The sequence below is a fragment of the Oreochromis aureus genome, linkage group 7 (assembly GCF_013358895.1).
Source record: "Oreochromis aureus strain Israel breed Guangdong linkage group 7, ZZ_aureus, whole genome shotgun sequence".
Classification (NCBI taxonomy): Eukaryota; Metazoa; Chordata; class Actinopteri; order Cichliformes; family Cichlidae; genus Oreochromis; species Oreochromis aureus.
Genome location: NC_052948.1, coordinates 45,761,137 through 45,774,400, shown reverse-complemented (window position 1 = coordinate 45,774,400; position 13,264 = coordinate 45,761,137). Strand labels below are relative to the sequence as shown.

Here is a 13,264-nt window from a genome sequence, read left to right as displayed (position 1 = left end):
TTGTGGTCTTTCAAACTTTTTAGTGTTGCTGAGTTTGCCGGTTCAGTTTTTTTCTTCCTTTTTTGAGACTGAAGCAGATGGGTGATTTGGAGATTCCTAAAATTTTTTTGATTATTTTTGATTTTCTACCCTTATCAATCCCTACCTTACTTACACCAATATCTCCTTGCAATGAAAAGCTATACAATACAAATTCAGCAGTTTGAAGCAACTACTTATACTTGTTGGATAAAAAAGTGCATAAGTGTTCAGTAGTGAATAAGTCTCACATATTACTCACTTGTATTTAAGTGAATGAGTTCATTTAGCAATTCCAATTACATTATTTTTTTTTCTTCTGATACTTTCAAATTTCCTCCTTGAAGAAAAAAAAATCTAAACATATCTAACCCATAAACCAGCTCACCTTGACGATTTGCATATACATTCTCATTCAAATAAAAACATACATAGAAAGACAAATACAGGTAATGGCTAGAGCTGGGCGATATATCGAGTTTTTTAAAAATATCGATATATTTTTATACGAGATATAAGATGTGACAATATCCTTTATATCGATATAGTCTATGTTATATTATAATTATAGTTGCGGAGCCGCAAGTTTGCCTCTCTTTCGTCCACTTTTGTCTTTACGCAACGTTACTCGACCTCGCCTCTCCTTCACTGAACACAACTCCCCCTCCTCCCCCATCGCTTCACCTGCAGGCAGCAACAAGATGGACACGGCAAATCTCCGTTAATGAGTTACTGCGCATCGCCCCGTGCGTGGGGCTGGACGGCGTCAACGTGTTAACGAGCTAGCCACGCTAACGAGCTAGCCACGCTAACGCCATGCACGGCCTGAAATCCTTTCATCTTCTCAAAAGTTGACTGCGCGCCTTTTGTATGAATTCTGGTTGTGCTTGATGACCGCGAACCGATTTTTTGTGATACACAGCGCTCAGCAATCTGTCAAAAAATGTTTTAGTTCGACTTTGGTAAGCTACGGAGCTGCACCGCTTGATGGATTGTCGAGCATTACGGCTACCGAGGAGCCTCGCGAGTAATACGTACTGTGCTTCAACGTAATATTACCGTATTGTGTGTGTATAAGGACCATAAATGGCACCTGTTCAGAGACATGGTTATTAAGCGGATTTCAAACTCCAGGCTGTCAGTCACGCAGTAGAAGTTGGGAACAGAGCAGCTGTGAAATCTGTCTATGTTATTATGCTCGGCGTCTTTTAGTTTACATTTTGACTGCACAATTGTGAGCTCTTTGTTATGCACAAAACAACAGTTTTCTTTTATTTATAGAGCATCATTATTTAATAAATGCTCATAATTTATTTTTGAGTAGTTTTTTTCATGTACGTCTATGCTGTATGTTAATAAAAGTGCCTGTGTGACATCTGGGACACAGCTTTGACTAAGAACTCTCTTTTTGTTCTTACTTTATGGCTTTAAAAAAATATCAAGATATATATCTTATATCGCCATCGAGCTAAAAAATATCGAGATATGAATTTTGGGTCCTATCGCCCAGCTCTAGGGGGATGCTAAACTGAATCACCAAGCATACTTGGTTGAGGGTTAATCTGGCTGAGTGGTCTAACAAATTAAAGCCTCTGTGTGGGGAAACACTAAAGATTACACTTGTGTTGCATTTCTTCCCCTCTCCTCAGTGGTTTTGGGAGCACATCTTTAACTTTTGCTTAACCAGTTTCAGTAGTAAAATGAGAGGTTTGTATGTGTCTGTGTCTGGGTGTGTATTGGTCTGGTGGTGGTCATGTATTGATAGGATGGAAGTATCTTTGCGAGGTTTGACTAGATTTTCAGCACTTAAGGCAAACTTGAGCATATGACCCAGTGTGTGACTCCACAACAGAACAGTTTGTGTCAATGTGTCTGTCTCTGCTTGCATGGGTGGGATGGCTGTCTTCGTCTTGATGCATTCTCAATCATCCAGGAAAGTAAATCTCCAAAAGTTGATTCTGTTCATCTGGACGTAGCGTTTTGTGGGAGAAACGTTTCGTCACTCATCCAAGTGACTTCTTCAGTCTCAGCTGACTGCAGGTTTCCCCAAACCTTATAACCAGTACATTTGCATAATGACTTAAACCAGCCCACTGAAGGAACAATGGGCTGTGAGGTCAGTTCCTTAATCATAATTATGCAAATTCCCATGACCATTGATCAACAATCACTGACCAAAACCCACTGATCAAAGAACACTGATCAATGGCCATGAGTACCATTCACAGAGAGTTGGGGAATGGCTGCAATCACAGCATTGTAAGATGGCGAAAGATGTACCCTTAGGCCCCCTCCTCAATTCAGAGATGGTCTTTCCCTCTTCACTTAAATGGCCTCCTTGACTCCGCGCTCAAACCAGCGTTCTTCCCTGTCCAGGATGTGTACATCCTCATCATTGAAAGAGTGTCCACTGGCCTGTAGGTGTAAATAAACTGCAGAGTCCTGGCCTGACGAGGTAGCTCTTCTGTGTTGTGCCATCCGCTTCGCCAGAGGTTGTTTGGTTTCCCCGATGTATAAATCCTGGTAATCCTCCTGGCACTTAACAGCGTACACTATGTTACTCTGTTTGTGTCGGGGGACCCGATCCTTGGGGTGGACCAATTTTTGGCGCAGCGTGTTTTGGGGTTTAAAAGCAACAGAGACCCGGTGTTTAGAAAAAATGCGTCTCGACTGCTCCGATACTCCTGACACATACGGGATCACTACAGGTTTTCGCTTGGACAACCGCTGCCCAAGCGAAAACCTGTAGTTGTGCCATCCTCTGGCGAAGCGGATGGCACAACACAGAAGAGCTACCTCGTAGCTCTTCTGTGCAGTTTATTTACACCTACAGGCCAGTGGACACTCTTTCAACGATGAGGATGTACACATCCTGGACAGGGAAGAACGCTGGTTTGAGCGCGGAGTCAAGGAGGCCATTTACGTGAAGAGGGAAAGACCATCTCTGAATCGAGGAGGGGGCCTAAGGGTACATCTTTCGCCATCTTATAATGCTGTGATTGCAGCCATTCCCCAACTCTCTGTGAATGGTACTCATGGCCATTGATCATTGTTCTTTGATCAGTGGGTTTTGGTCAGTGGTTGTTGATCAATGGTCATGAGAATTTACATAATTATGATTAAGGAACTGACCTCACAGCCCATTGTTCCTTCAGTGGGCTGGTTTAAGTCATTATGCAAATGTACTGTTTATAAGGCCAAAGGAGTTTCCAAAGAAAAGCGTCTGGACTTCTTTAAGTTGCTTGAAGACGTTTCACCTCTCATCCGAGAAGCTTCTTCAGTTCTAAGGTCAAATGGCCGAGAGTCCCAGATTTAAACCCAGTGGGAGTATCCCCCCAAGGAGGGACAAAGGACCCCCCTCGTGAAACGTCTTCAAGCAACTTAAAGAAGTCCAGACGCTTTTCTTTGCAAACTCCTTTGACTACGATGACCTGGATGACTGAGAACCTTCACAGACCTACTGTTTATAAGATTTGGGGAAACCTGCAGTCAGCTGAGACTGAAGAAGTCACTTGGATGAGTGACGAAACGTTTCTCCCAGAAAACGCTACGTCCAGATGAACAGAATCAACTTTTGGAGATAGCTGTCTTCATTAAGAAACAAACCCGTAGAGTGCCATTGGAGTCATAAATGTGACTCTTGTTTATTGAGACCTGTATGGCTCATTCCTGTCCTCAGATGCAGTAAACTGGAGGCTATCGAGATATGAATTTTGGGTCATATCGCCCAGCTCAAGTAATGGCTAAAGCAGTTTCACAGTGCATGAAGTAGGAACTGTAAGTGAAAGGCTATGTCTGCCATAACAGAATGGCAAGTTTGGTTTAAAGACAGAATACCCCCACATGTGCACACATTTCCACATCCAAGTTCAGAAGATGCACATAAACGTGAATATAAATACAGTCCACAGTACATGTGTAGATTTTCTCTGCATACACATTTACTCTTTTATAATACCACAGTTGTGTTTTTGTGTGCTGCAGTTATTTTTGTTATTGTGTCTTCCACTTGCTGCTACTTATTCACCTCATGCTTTCCGTGAAGGAAGGACCTCTTTGATTCTCTTTTGCCCTCCCTACCTCCTCCTTTTTGTGTTTTGTTACGTGCCAAGGTTTTCCGAGAGGGGTATTCCTTGTTTTGTTTTGTTTTTTCAGAGACTTTGCACCAGCCTGGGTCAGGAACTGTTTCTGTTGTGGCGCAGCAAAGCTCTTTGAGACATTGTATATGATATCGGTCTGTACAAATAAACTTATCTTGACTTGTTTGCAACTACATCATAGTTACAAGGCCAGGATGTGTTTGAATCAGAGTGGTTCTCTTGTACACTGTCAGTCAGCCCAAGTCGTCACTTTCCCATGATTTGCTGTTATTTGTTCTTTTCTCTGCTTACTAAAAAGGTCACCTGGCATTTACCATGAGGTTTTAATCGCCATGTAAGCTGGAGAACACGCAAAATGGCTTTTACCGTAATAGAATTTCAGGGGCCTTAATTTTTGCCAGCTGTGAGCTGTTTGGCTTCGGTATTGACAGAAATGTTGACGGACCACAGGCCTACCCATGAGGAACCCTCATAACAATAAATGCTGCTTCTGGGTGTGCTCACATATCTTATTCTATTGTTAATGGATTGGATTTTGATTATCTTGACCTAATTCTGATATGAAATCACTTACAAGATATCCCCTTTTAAGCTATCACATTTGAAAGTCTTGAGTAGAAATGAAAAACACGCATAGACACAGCCAAACATGTGTGCCAATATGTGTGCCAATAGCTTGTAAAAAAAACTTCCACTTTAGCAGTTGAGTCATACATCATTTCGCACGTGTGAACATATTCAGTTAATCACCCCATTCTCCACTCCTAGGGATGCATACAGACACAAACCCTCCTCACGTTTCCTCTCCTGTGATACCAGATGGAAATAGACATGCACATCCTCTCCATACTCTCTAAAACAGAAGATTGTAAGCATGCGGTACCAAAGTACACATGCTTGCCCCCAGTCCTGCACTATGTGTTATGGCAGTGAATGAATTATTCTTCTTGTAGATTTTGGTAATGATCTGCACAAAACTTATGTTGATATTGTGAGGCCAAGTTCTAAAACACAAATCTGTATTTTAAGTTCTCTTCAACCCTTTGGTAAGTGGACTGGTATTTATATGGTACGTTTCTGCTCTTACTGATGCTCAAAGCATGTTAGAAGGAATTTAGAGTTGCTTTCAGGGTACAGATCAGGCACGGTAATCTGTCTTTATTATTCTGAACAAAAACTGAATGCTTTCAATTTTTGTTAGCTCTGCTTTTTTATAGTCGCATGCTGTGAGCAATATTTCAAAGTACTCCTCATCACTCTCAAGGTGCCAGAACTGTCAGTGTTCCTATGAAGGATCAGTCTAAAGGACTGGGTTGTGTTGTGCTGCATAAATTGTATTGTAAATTGATATGGAAAGAGGGTAGTCTCATTGGTTTAATAATTTGTTGTAAGAATAATTAAAATATTTATTAGTTATTTAATAGTTATGTTAGTACCCACTATGGTCTTTGGTGACTCTTTGAATTGATAATTGTATAGTAATTTGTCTTTTTGATCAGCTAATTAATACCAAATGCTGCTATTTAAATATACGTACTGTACCGTATGTCCAATAATACCTAACTAAATCACTAATTAACGAAAACCGAGCACATCCTTAGACTGTCCAAGGAAGCCAGTGTAGCTGGAGGGAACACATGCAGGCACAGGGAGAACTTCAAGTGTTTATTATAACTGTTAAGGAAACCTGCTCGTGCATCTCTAATACAAGATAAGTGAGTTATGAATTGATGGCAGTTACTGGGTAATCTACTACAGCTTGCCAGATGTATCTCTTTCATTTAATCCTTTTATCTATTTTTACTTGTCACTACTTAATTTATGCAAAAATCATGTCCTAGAAGGTTTGTGTGAATACGCTATTTCAAATCTTCAGAGAGATATTTTTGTTGTCTGCCAAGTTTTTGAAAGTGCCGTTTAAAACAAACAAACAAAAAAAACCCCACTAATTTTGTCTTAGCAATAAACAATAACTTACTTGTCAGAGACTAAGCTCTCAGTTTGTCAGTAGCCCTGTCACTTGATTTTTGCAAGTCAGAATAATAATAATAAAAATAAAAATGACAAATCTCCCCAACTTCTCCAAAAACTTCTGAAGTATACTTTAGTCGCGTTTCAACTTTTTGATTTATCCTGATCATCAAAACATCCCCTGACGACATCATTCTTCTCCTCGACCACGTCCAAAATCATAAAACATAATCATAAAACTCACTGCCTTTTTTCTTGTACACCCTCGCTCTTTACTAGTTCTCTCCTGACCTTTTTTCTATTTTTTTATTTTACTGAACATTTGTGCATGCTGTGTTTTTTTTGTATTATTATTATTTTTTTTATTTTAGACTCTGTGATGGACCAGATTTTTGTTCAGTTGGTTTTTTTTATTGTTGAAAGTTGCTTAAGGTAAAAGATAAAGTTTAATTTCTATTTGAACTGTGTGCTACACGACACACCACCAACATCCCTGAGATGTTGTTTTGAACAAAACTGATACCAGTAATCACAACTTACTTCCAGCCTTATGTGGGTTTTAACAACAATATAAATTAATACAGTTTTAGAGTGATGTTTAGAAAGGTAAGACCTTTGGAGGAGTAATCCTGTAATAGTGCTGGAATGTGTTTGGGGGCAACCTGCTATACACAGAGCTCTTTCTGTGAAAAGGTCAAATCATTCATTCGTGCAGTTCTTTTTCCTCTTCCTTGCAACCTTTTCTTGCCATCCCCTTGTGCCCCACCAGCCAGACTCTCTGTGTTTATAATTTGGCACACGTATCATAAGCTAAAATTAAGCTGCCCTTTACCTCATGTAGAAATAGTTTAAAATCCAACTATTTGAGAGCTTTTAAACCACAGTAGTTTGACAGGTCTCGCTTTTTTCCATCACCCCCATGAGTACTGGAAACTGATGTTGTGTATGCTTGTGTCTAAATGAACAATTGTGCATTGCTTTTCTTGCACAGCTTGTAAAGTAAGCTGTTTTTTGAGACACCACTGTGTTCAGGGAGGTGTCAGTGTAATAGTAGCATGTACAATAAGTCAAAAAGTGTATGAAATCCTGTTCTTTTTACAGTTCTGTAATGTAATGTGAATGGGTTCCTGACAGTAAAAAGTCCCATTTATTATGGCCTCGGCTTGAGCAGGCAGAGGTGAAACAACACAATTCAAATTGCACAGTTACAAGAGCTCCATGCCTAAATGTAGAAATCCATTCATGACTAAGCTCGTGTTTTGCACTGTTGTTTTTCTTATGTTAAAACATGTGGTAGAACCAAAACATGTGGGATTGTTTCGCAATAGATGGAACAATAGATAAAATGCAATGTTGAAAGATACGTTAGCAATTGTTCATTTTTTTCCCCCTCAAAATATTTAATAGTAAAACAGGCCAAATAACATATCCAAAGTGACCTTTTTGTAAGAACCTTTCTTTGGTTCAGACTTCAGTTCATGCTTTCATTGTTTTCCATTTCTTTCCAATGTTATCTCTTTATAAGGTGAGGTTCTGAGCTTGATGGATGATCTGTTTTCTGGTTTGGGTTCATCCTGTGTTGTTGCTGGGAGGAGGAGTGGAGACCATCCCCACTCTGTGCTATATTCAGTGGTCTTCAAGTGCCTGGAACCTGACAGCCTCTACAAGTAAGTCTCTTCTTTGCCCTCTGCCTCATTGAACTACACCAAGCCAATGGTGTTTGTCACTGCCTCTTAAGATCAGTGGGCAGAAACATTTTCTCTCAACGGCCCTAAAAAAATAGAAAGATCATCACCATTACAATGAAAATCAAGTTTAGATTGTTTGCTGCTCCACTATTCACCAAGAGCCAAGAGGTAGCTCCACATGTTTAATTTGGCCAAGTTCTCTTGACGGATGCCCTTCCTGACGCAGCCACAAAGGGATTTGAGTCCCATTCCAGGATCAAACTGGGGAGGTTTTGCTTGCTATGCAAATGTACAAAACACTACCCTACAATATACAGTACCAGTCGAGCATTTGGACATGTTTTATTTTTCATAACTGTTTAAATTGTAGATTATCACTGAAGGCATCAAAACTATGGAGCAGTTCGAGTATGGAGCTGAAGCAATGTCCAAACATAAAGCAGTTCAAAAAGAGTTATAACGATATGATCTTCATGAGTAATAAAGAAAGGGAAAATGTTGAAATTCAGTGAAAGTCTCTGTTTAGGAAATTTTATTCATGCTCATTGAATTTTACAAATAACTTTTAGAAACTGGAGGTATTGGTGTGGAGGTAAAGTTATAGGATCACAAAAACATAATGATATGATGTGGTGTCTATATTATATTAGAAATATGTTCGTTATTATTACTGCAGATTATATCAGTAAGGAAGCTGATTAAATATTGACCGATAGCTTATGGCAAAGAGTGGATTTAACTTCCACTCTTTGCCATAAGTTATCTTCCCACTCCTTTTCAATATGTAACTGAATCACTACAGGTGAAGCAATATTGAAATATATTAGCTTTATTTTGTATCTTTTTTTTCTTCTTTTATTTGCTAAATGAACTTTGTATGTTGTTTACATAATCTTAATAAATTAACAAGCAAACTATGAATGAACAGGTACGGGGAGTGCAGAATTATTAGGCAAGTTGTATTTTTCAGGAATAATTTTATTATTGAACAACAACCATGTTCTCAATGAACCCAAAAAACTCATTAATATCAAAGCTGAATGTTTTTGGAAGTAGTCTTTAGTTTGTTTTTAGTTTTAGCTATTTTAGGGGGATATCTGTGTGTGCAGGTGACTATTACTGTGCATAATTATTAGGTAACTTAACAAAAAACAAATATATACCCATTTCACTTATTTATTTTTACCAGTGAAACCAATATAACATCTCCACATTCACAAATGTACATTTCTGACATTCAAAAACAAAACAAAAACAAATCAGCGACCAATATAGCCACCTTTCTTTGCAAGGACACTCAAAAGCCTGCCATCCATGGATTCTGTCAGTGTTTTGATCTGTTCACCATCAACATTAAGTGCAGCAGCAACCACAGCCTCCCAGACACTGTTCAGAGAGGTGTACTGTTTTCCCCTCCTTGTAAATCTCACATTTGATGATGGACCACAGGTTCTCAATGGGGTTCAGATCAGGTGAACAAGGAGGCCATGTCATTAGTTTTTCTTCTTTTATACCCTTTCTTGCCAGCCACGCTGTGGAGTACTTGGACGCGTGTGATGGAGCATTGTCCTGCATGAAAATCATGTTTTTCTTGAAGGATGCAGACTTCTTCCTGTACCACTGCTTGAAGAAGGTGTCTTCCAGAAACTGGCAGTAGGACTGGGAGTTGAGCTTGACTCCATCCTCAACCCGAAAAGGCCCCACAAGCTCATCTTTGATGATACCAGCCCAAACCAGTACTCCACCTCCACCTTGCTGGCGCCTGAGTCGGACTGGAGCTCTCTGCCCTTTACCAATCCAGCCACGGGCCCATCCATCTGGCCCATCAAGACTCACTCTCATTTCATCAGTCCATAAAACCTTAGAAAAATCAGTCTTGAGATATTTCTTGGCCCAGTCTTGACGTTTCAGCTTGTGTGTCTTGTTCAGTGGTGGTCGCCTCTTTCAGCCTTTCTTACCTTGGCCATGTCTCTGAGTATTGCACACCTTGTGCATTTGGGCACTCCAGTGATGTTGCAGCTCTGAAATATGGCCAAACTGGTGGCAAGTGGCATCTTGGCAGCTGCACGTTTGACTTTTCTCAGTTCATGGGCAGTTATTTTGCGCCTTGGTTTTTCCACATGCTTCTTGCGACCCTGTTGACTATTTTGAATGAAACGCTTGATTGTTCGATGATCACGCTTCAGAAGCTTTGCAATTTTAAGACTGCTGCATCCCTCTGCAAGATATCTCACTATTTTTGACTTTTCTGAGCCTGTCAAGTCCTTCTTTTGACCCATTTTGCCAAAGGAAAGGAGGTTGCCTAATAATTATGCACACCTGATATAGGGTGTTGATGTCATTAGACCACACCCCTTCTCATTACAGAGATGCACATCACCTAATATGCTTAATTGGTAGTAGGCTTTCGAGCCTATACAGCTTGGAGTAAGACAACATGCATGAAGAGGATGATGTGGACAAAATACTCATTTGCCTAATAATTCTGCACTCCCTGTATGGAATTATGTAAAAGTGTTAAATAACTCAAAACATGTTTTATATGTTAGATTCTTTAAAGAAGCCACCCTTTGCTTCGATTACTGCTTTGCACACTCTTGGGATTCTCTCGATGATTCATGAGGTTGTCACCTGAAATGGTTTTCCAACAGTCTTGAAGGAGTTCCCAGAGATGCTGAGCACCCGTTGGCCCTTTTGCCTTCACTCTGGTCCATCTCATCCCAAACCATCTCCATTGGGTTTAGCACTGTGGAGGCCAGGCCATTTGGCACAGCACTCCATCACTCTCCTGCTTGGTCAAATAGCTCTTACACAGCCTGGAGGTGTGTTTGGGGTCATTGCCCTGTTTGACAAATAAATACTCACCTTTTGCGCACCGCACAAAGACACGACGGGTGGAACCAAAGATCTCAGATTTCGAGTCACCAGGCCAAAGCACAGATTTCCACTGGTCTAATGTCCATTCCTTGTGTTTCTTGGAAAAACCAGTCTTGCTTTTCCTTAGTCGTGGTTTCTTTGCAGCTATTTGACCAGGCCTGATTTATGATTAGTGTCCTCTGAACAGTTGATGTGGAGATGTGTCTGCTGCTGGAACTCTGTGTGGCATTTATCTGAGGTGCTGTTAACTTGTGATTTCCCAGCCTGGTGACCTGGATGAATTTATCGTCAGTAGCAGAGGTGACTATTGGTTTTCCTTTCCTCATGTGAGCCAGTTTTGTTGTAGTGCTTGATGGTTTTTGTGACTGCACTTGGGGACACATTCAAAGTTCTTGAAGTAATGATAGACTGTCGTTCCTCTTTACTTAGCTGAGTGGTTCTTGCCATAATATGGTGTATAATATGTTGTTCCCATAAACAGTTGTCAAATAGGGCTGTTAGCTCTGTACTAACCTGACTTCTGCACAACACAACTGATGGTCCCAACCCCATTAAGAAGGCAAGAAATTCCACAAATGGACCCTGACAAGGCACCCTGACAGGTGACTGACTACATCATGAAGCTCATCGAGAGAAGGCCAAGGGCTTGCAGCGCTGTCAAAAAAGCAAAGGGTGGCTACTTTCAGGAATCTAATAATCTAAGCTAATTCAGCCTGTTTTCACCCACAGTGGGTCAAATATGGCTTCTGTCAAAAAGCTATTTAGGATCATTTTTCACCATTTAGGTTTAAAGTAACTAGTAACCTTGTATTTCTTAGTGCCTTAACTAAACCAAAAAATTTTGAATATTTAAACTAAACCAAACAGTGAGTGAAAGGAATTTTAAGGCTAGTGAAAACAAAAAAAGTCCAGTTCAACTTTCCAAATGTAACATGAGTCACAGTCTCCTGGTTGTATGTCTGTGCAAGTTCTTAGTCATCCAGATAATGTTAGTCCTAAATGCTTGAATATGTTTCAAGACCTTTGAAGGCATTTCACTTCTAATCTAAGAGGCTTTCTCAGCTCCAAAAACTGATGGAGAGTTCCAAGTAATTCACCCATAATAATTTTGTCCTCTTTGGAGGTGATCCTGAGACTTATTTACTCCCCAGTCATCATGTGAATCGTGAGGGGTCACATGAGCCAAGGTGTGAATTAAGCCATTGGTCACTGCAGTCACAGCAACCAAGGTGTGAATCCTTTGTAAGCCATTGCCTCACCATGCCATTGTGTGAGTTTTTAAGGTCACATGTTCGAGGTGTGAGTAGGGGTTGAAATGCCTGGGAAGTGATCTCAAGACTGCCTTTCAAGTGGCTGATATTTGGCGTTGCCGGCCACCTCTTATGTTCAATGATAGTTGTTCCCAGTGGACAAAGTTGGCCTCCTCTGCTTCTCATTCAAATCATTTGTCTCCTTGGTCCAAGCTGTGGAACTTTCCAAACCTTGAAAGAGTGTATTTTTGGGGCTTTGAATGCACATAAAGGAGAAAGGACACTTTGTGCTGAGGACTGTTATCTCTCAACATGAAATATTGCTGCAGCCTTGTGTTTAAGCACCACCATCACATCACCTCACATCACATATCCTGCCTTCTTTTTCTCACCCTAACCGGTTGCGGCAGATGGCCGCCCCTCCCTGAGTCTGGTTCTGCTGGAGGTTTCTTCCTGTTAAGAGGGAGTTTTTCCTTCCCACTGTCGCCAAAGAGCTTGCTCATGGGCAGTCATATGATTGTTGGGTTTTTTCTCTCTATGTATTATTGTAAGGTAAAATTTTCACCCTATCCCAGCTGCCATAGGGTGAAAGGGGAGGCACACAGGTCACCAAACTGTCACGTTGAAACAGACTGGTGTACTTCGACTTCTTTGGATAGAAATCGAAGTACTCAGAGAGAACCAATGCAAACACAGGAAGAACATACGAACTCCGCACAGAAAGGTCAGGTGATGGATTCAAACCCAGGACCTTCTTGCTGTGAGGCAACAGTGCCACTGTCCTACCCACTGGGATAGTCATTTCCCTGTGGTTTTCAAAAAACCAAAACAGTTTTCAAAGAACTCTTTGCAGTCTTGTGAAAAAAACTATGTAAACCCCCATTGCTTCTAGAGGAATTAAGAGGGTAAGTAGTAGCCAAATGCTACTAATCAAATGCTATAGACCAGTTATTCATCAGAAAGTATGACCACTATATAAAAGCAGAAGTTTTGGCAGTTTGTTGTACATTAATACATTATACAATGCATTAATACAGTTAATTAATTGTATTATAACAATGCCACAATCTTCCAGGGGCTGATATCCCAGCAGATTTGCCCCAACGCCAGACCATGCAACAATTGCTAGATATCCGAGAGCTACATGTCAGACTCTACAGGCTTTAATTCACGTGTTAAATGTTAAAGTTTATGACAGTACAATTAAAGAAAAACTGAACAAGTATTTTTTTTTTGAACACCTCAGGCCAAAGAGAAGATGTCTGGCCTTAATGCGCAGTGCCTCTTTCGGTAAAAAACAAACAGAATACCAGCACAAACATCTCATATTACCAGTCATTTAAGGTGGTCGAGCTCTGAT

The 13,264-nt window shown here is 40.5% G+C and overlaps 1 protein-coding gene across 1 annotated transcript in view; it reads left to right on the top strand.

The window, feature by feature from the left end:
• Window positions 1–13,264, top strand: part of LOC116331839 (astrotactin-2) — a 273,527-nt gene that overhangs the window by 241,947 nt on the left and 18,316 nt on the right. Inside the window, exon 20 of the mRNA XM_039615109.1 lies at window positions 7,615–7,756. Coding sequence (XP_039471043.1) covers window positions 7,615–7,756 — 142 coding nt within the window. The remainder of the gene's footprint in view (window positions 1–7,614; window positions 7,757–13,264) is intronic.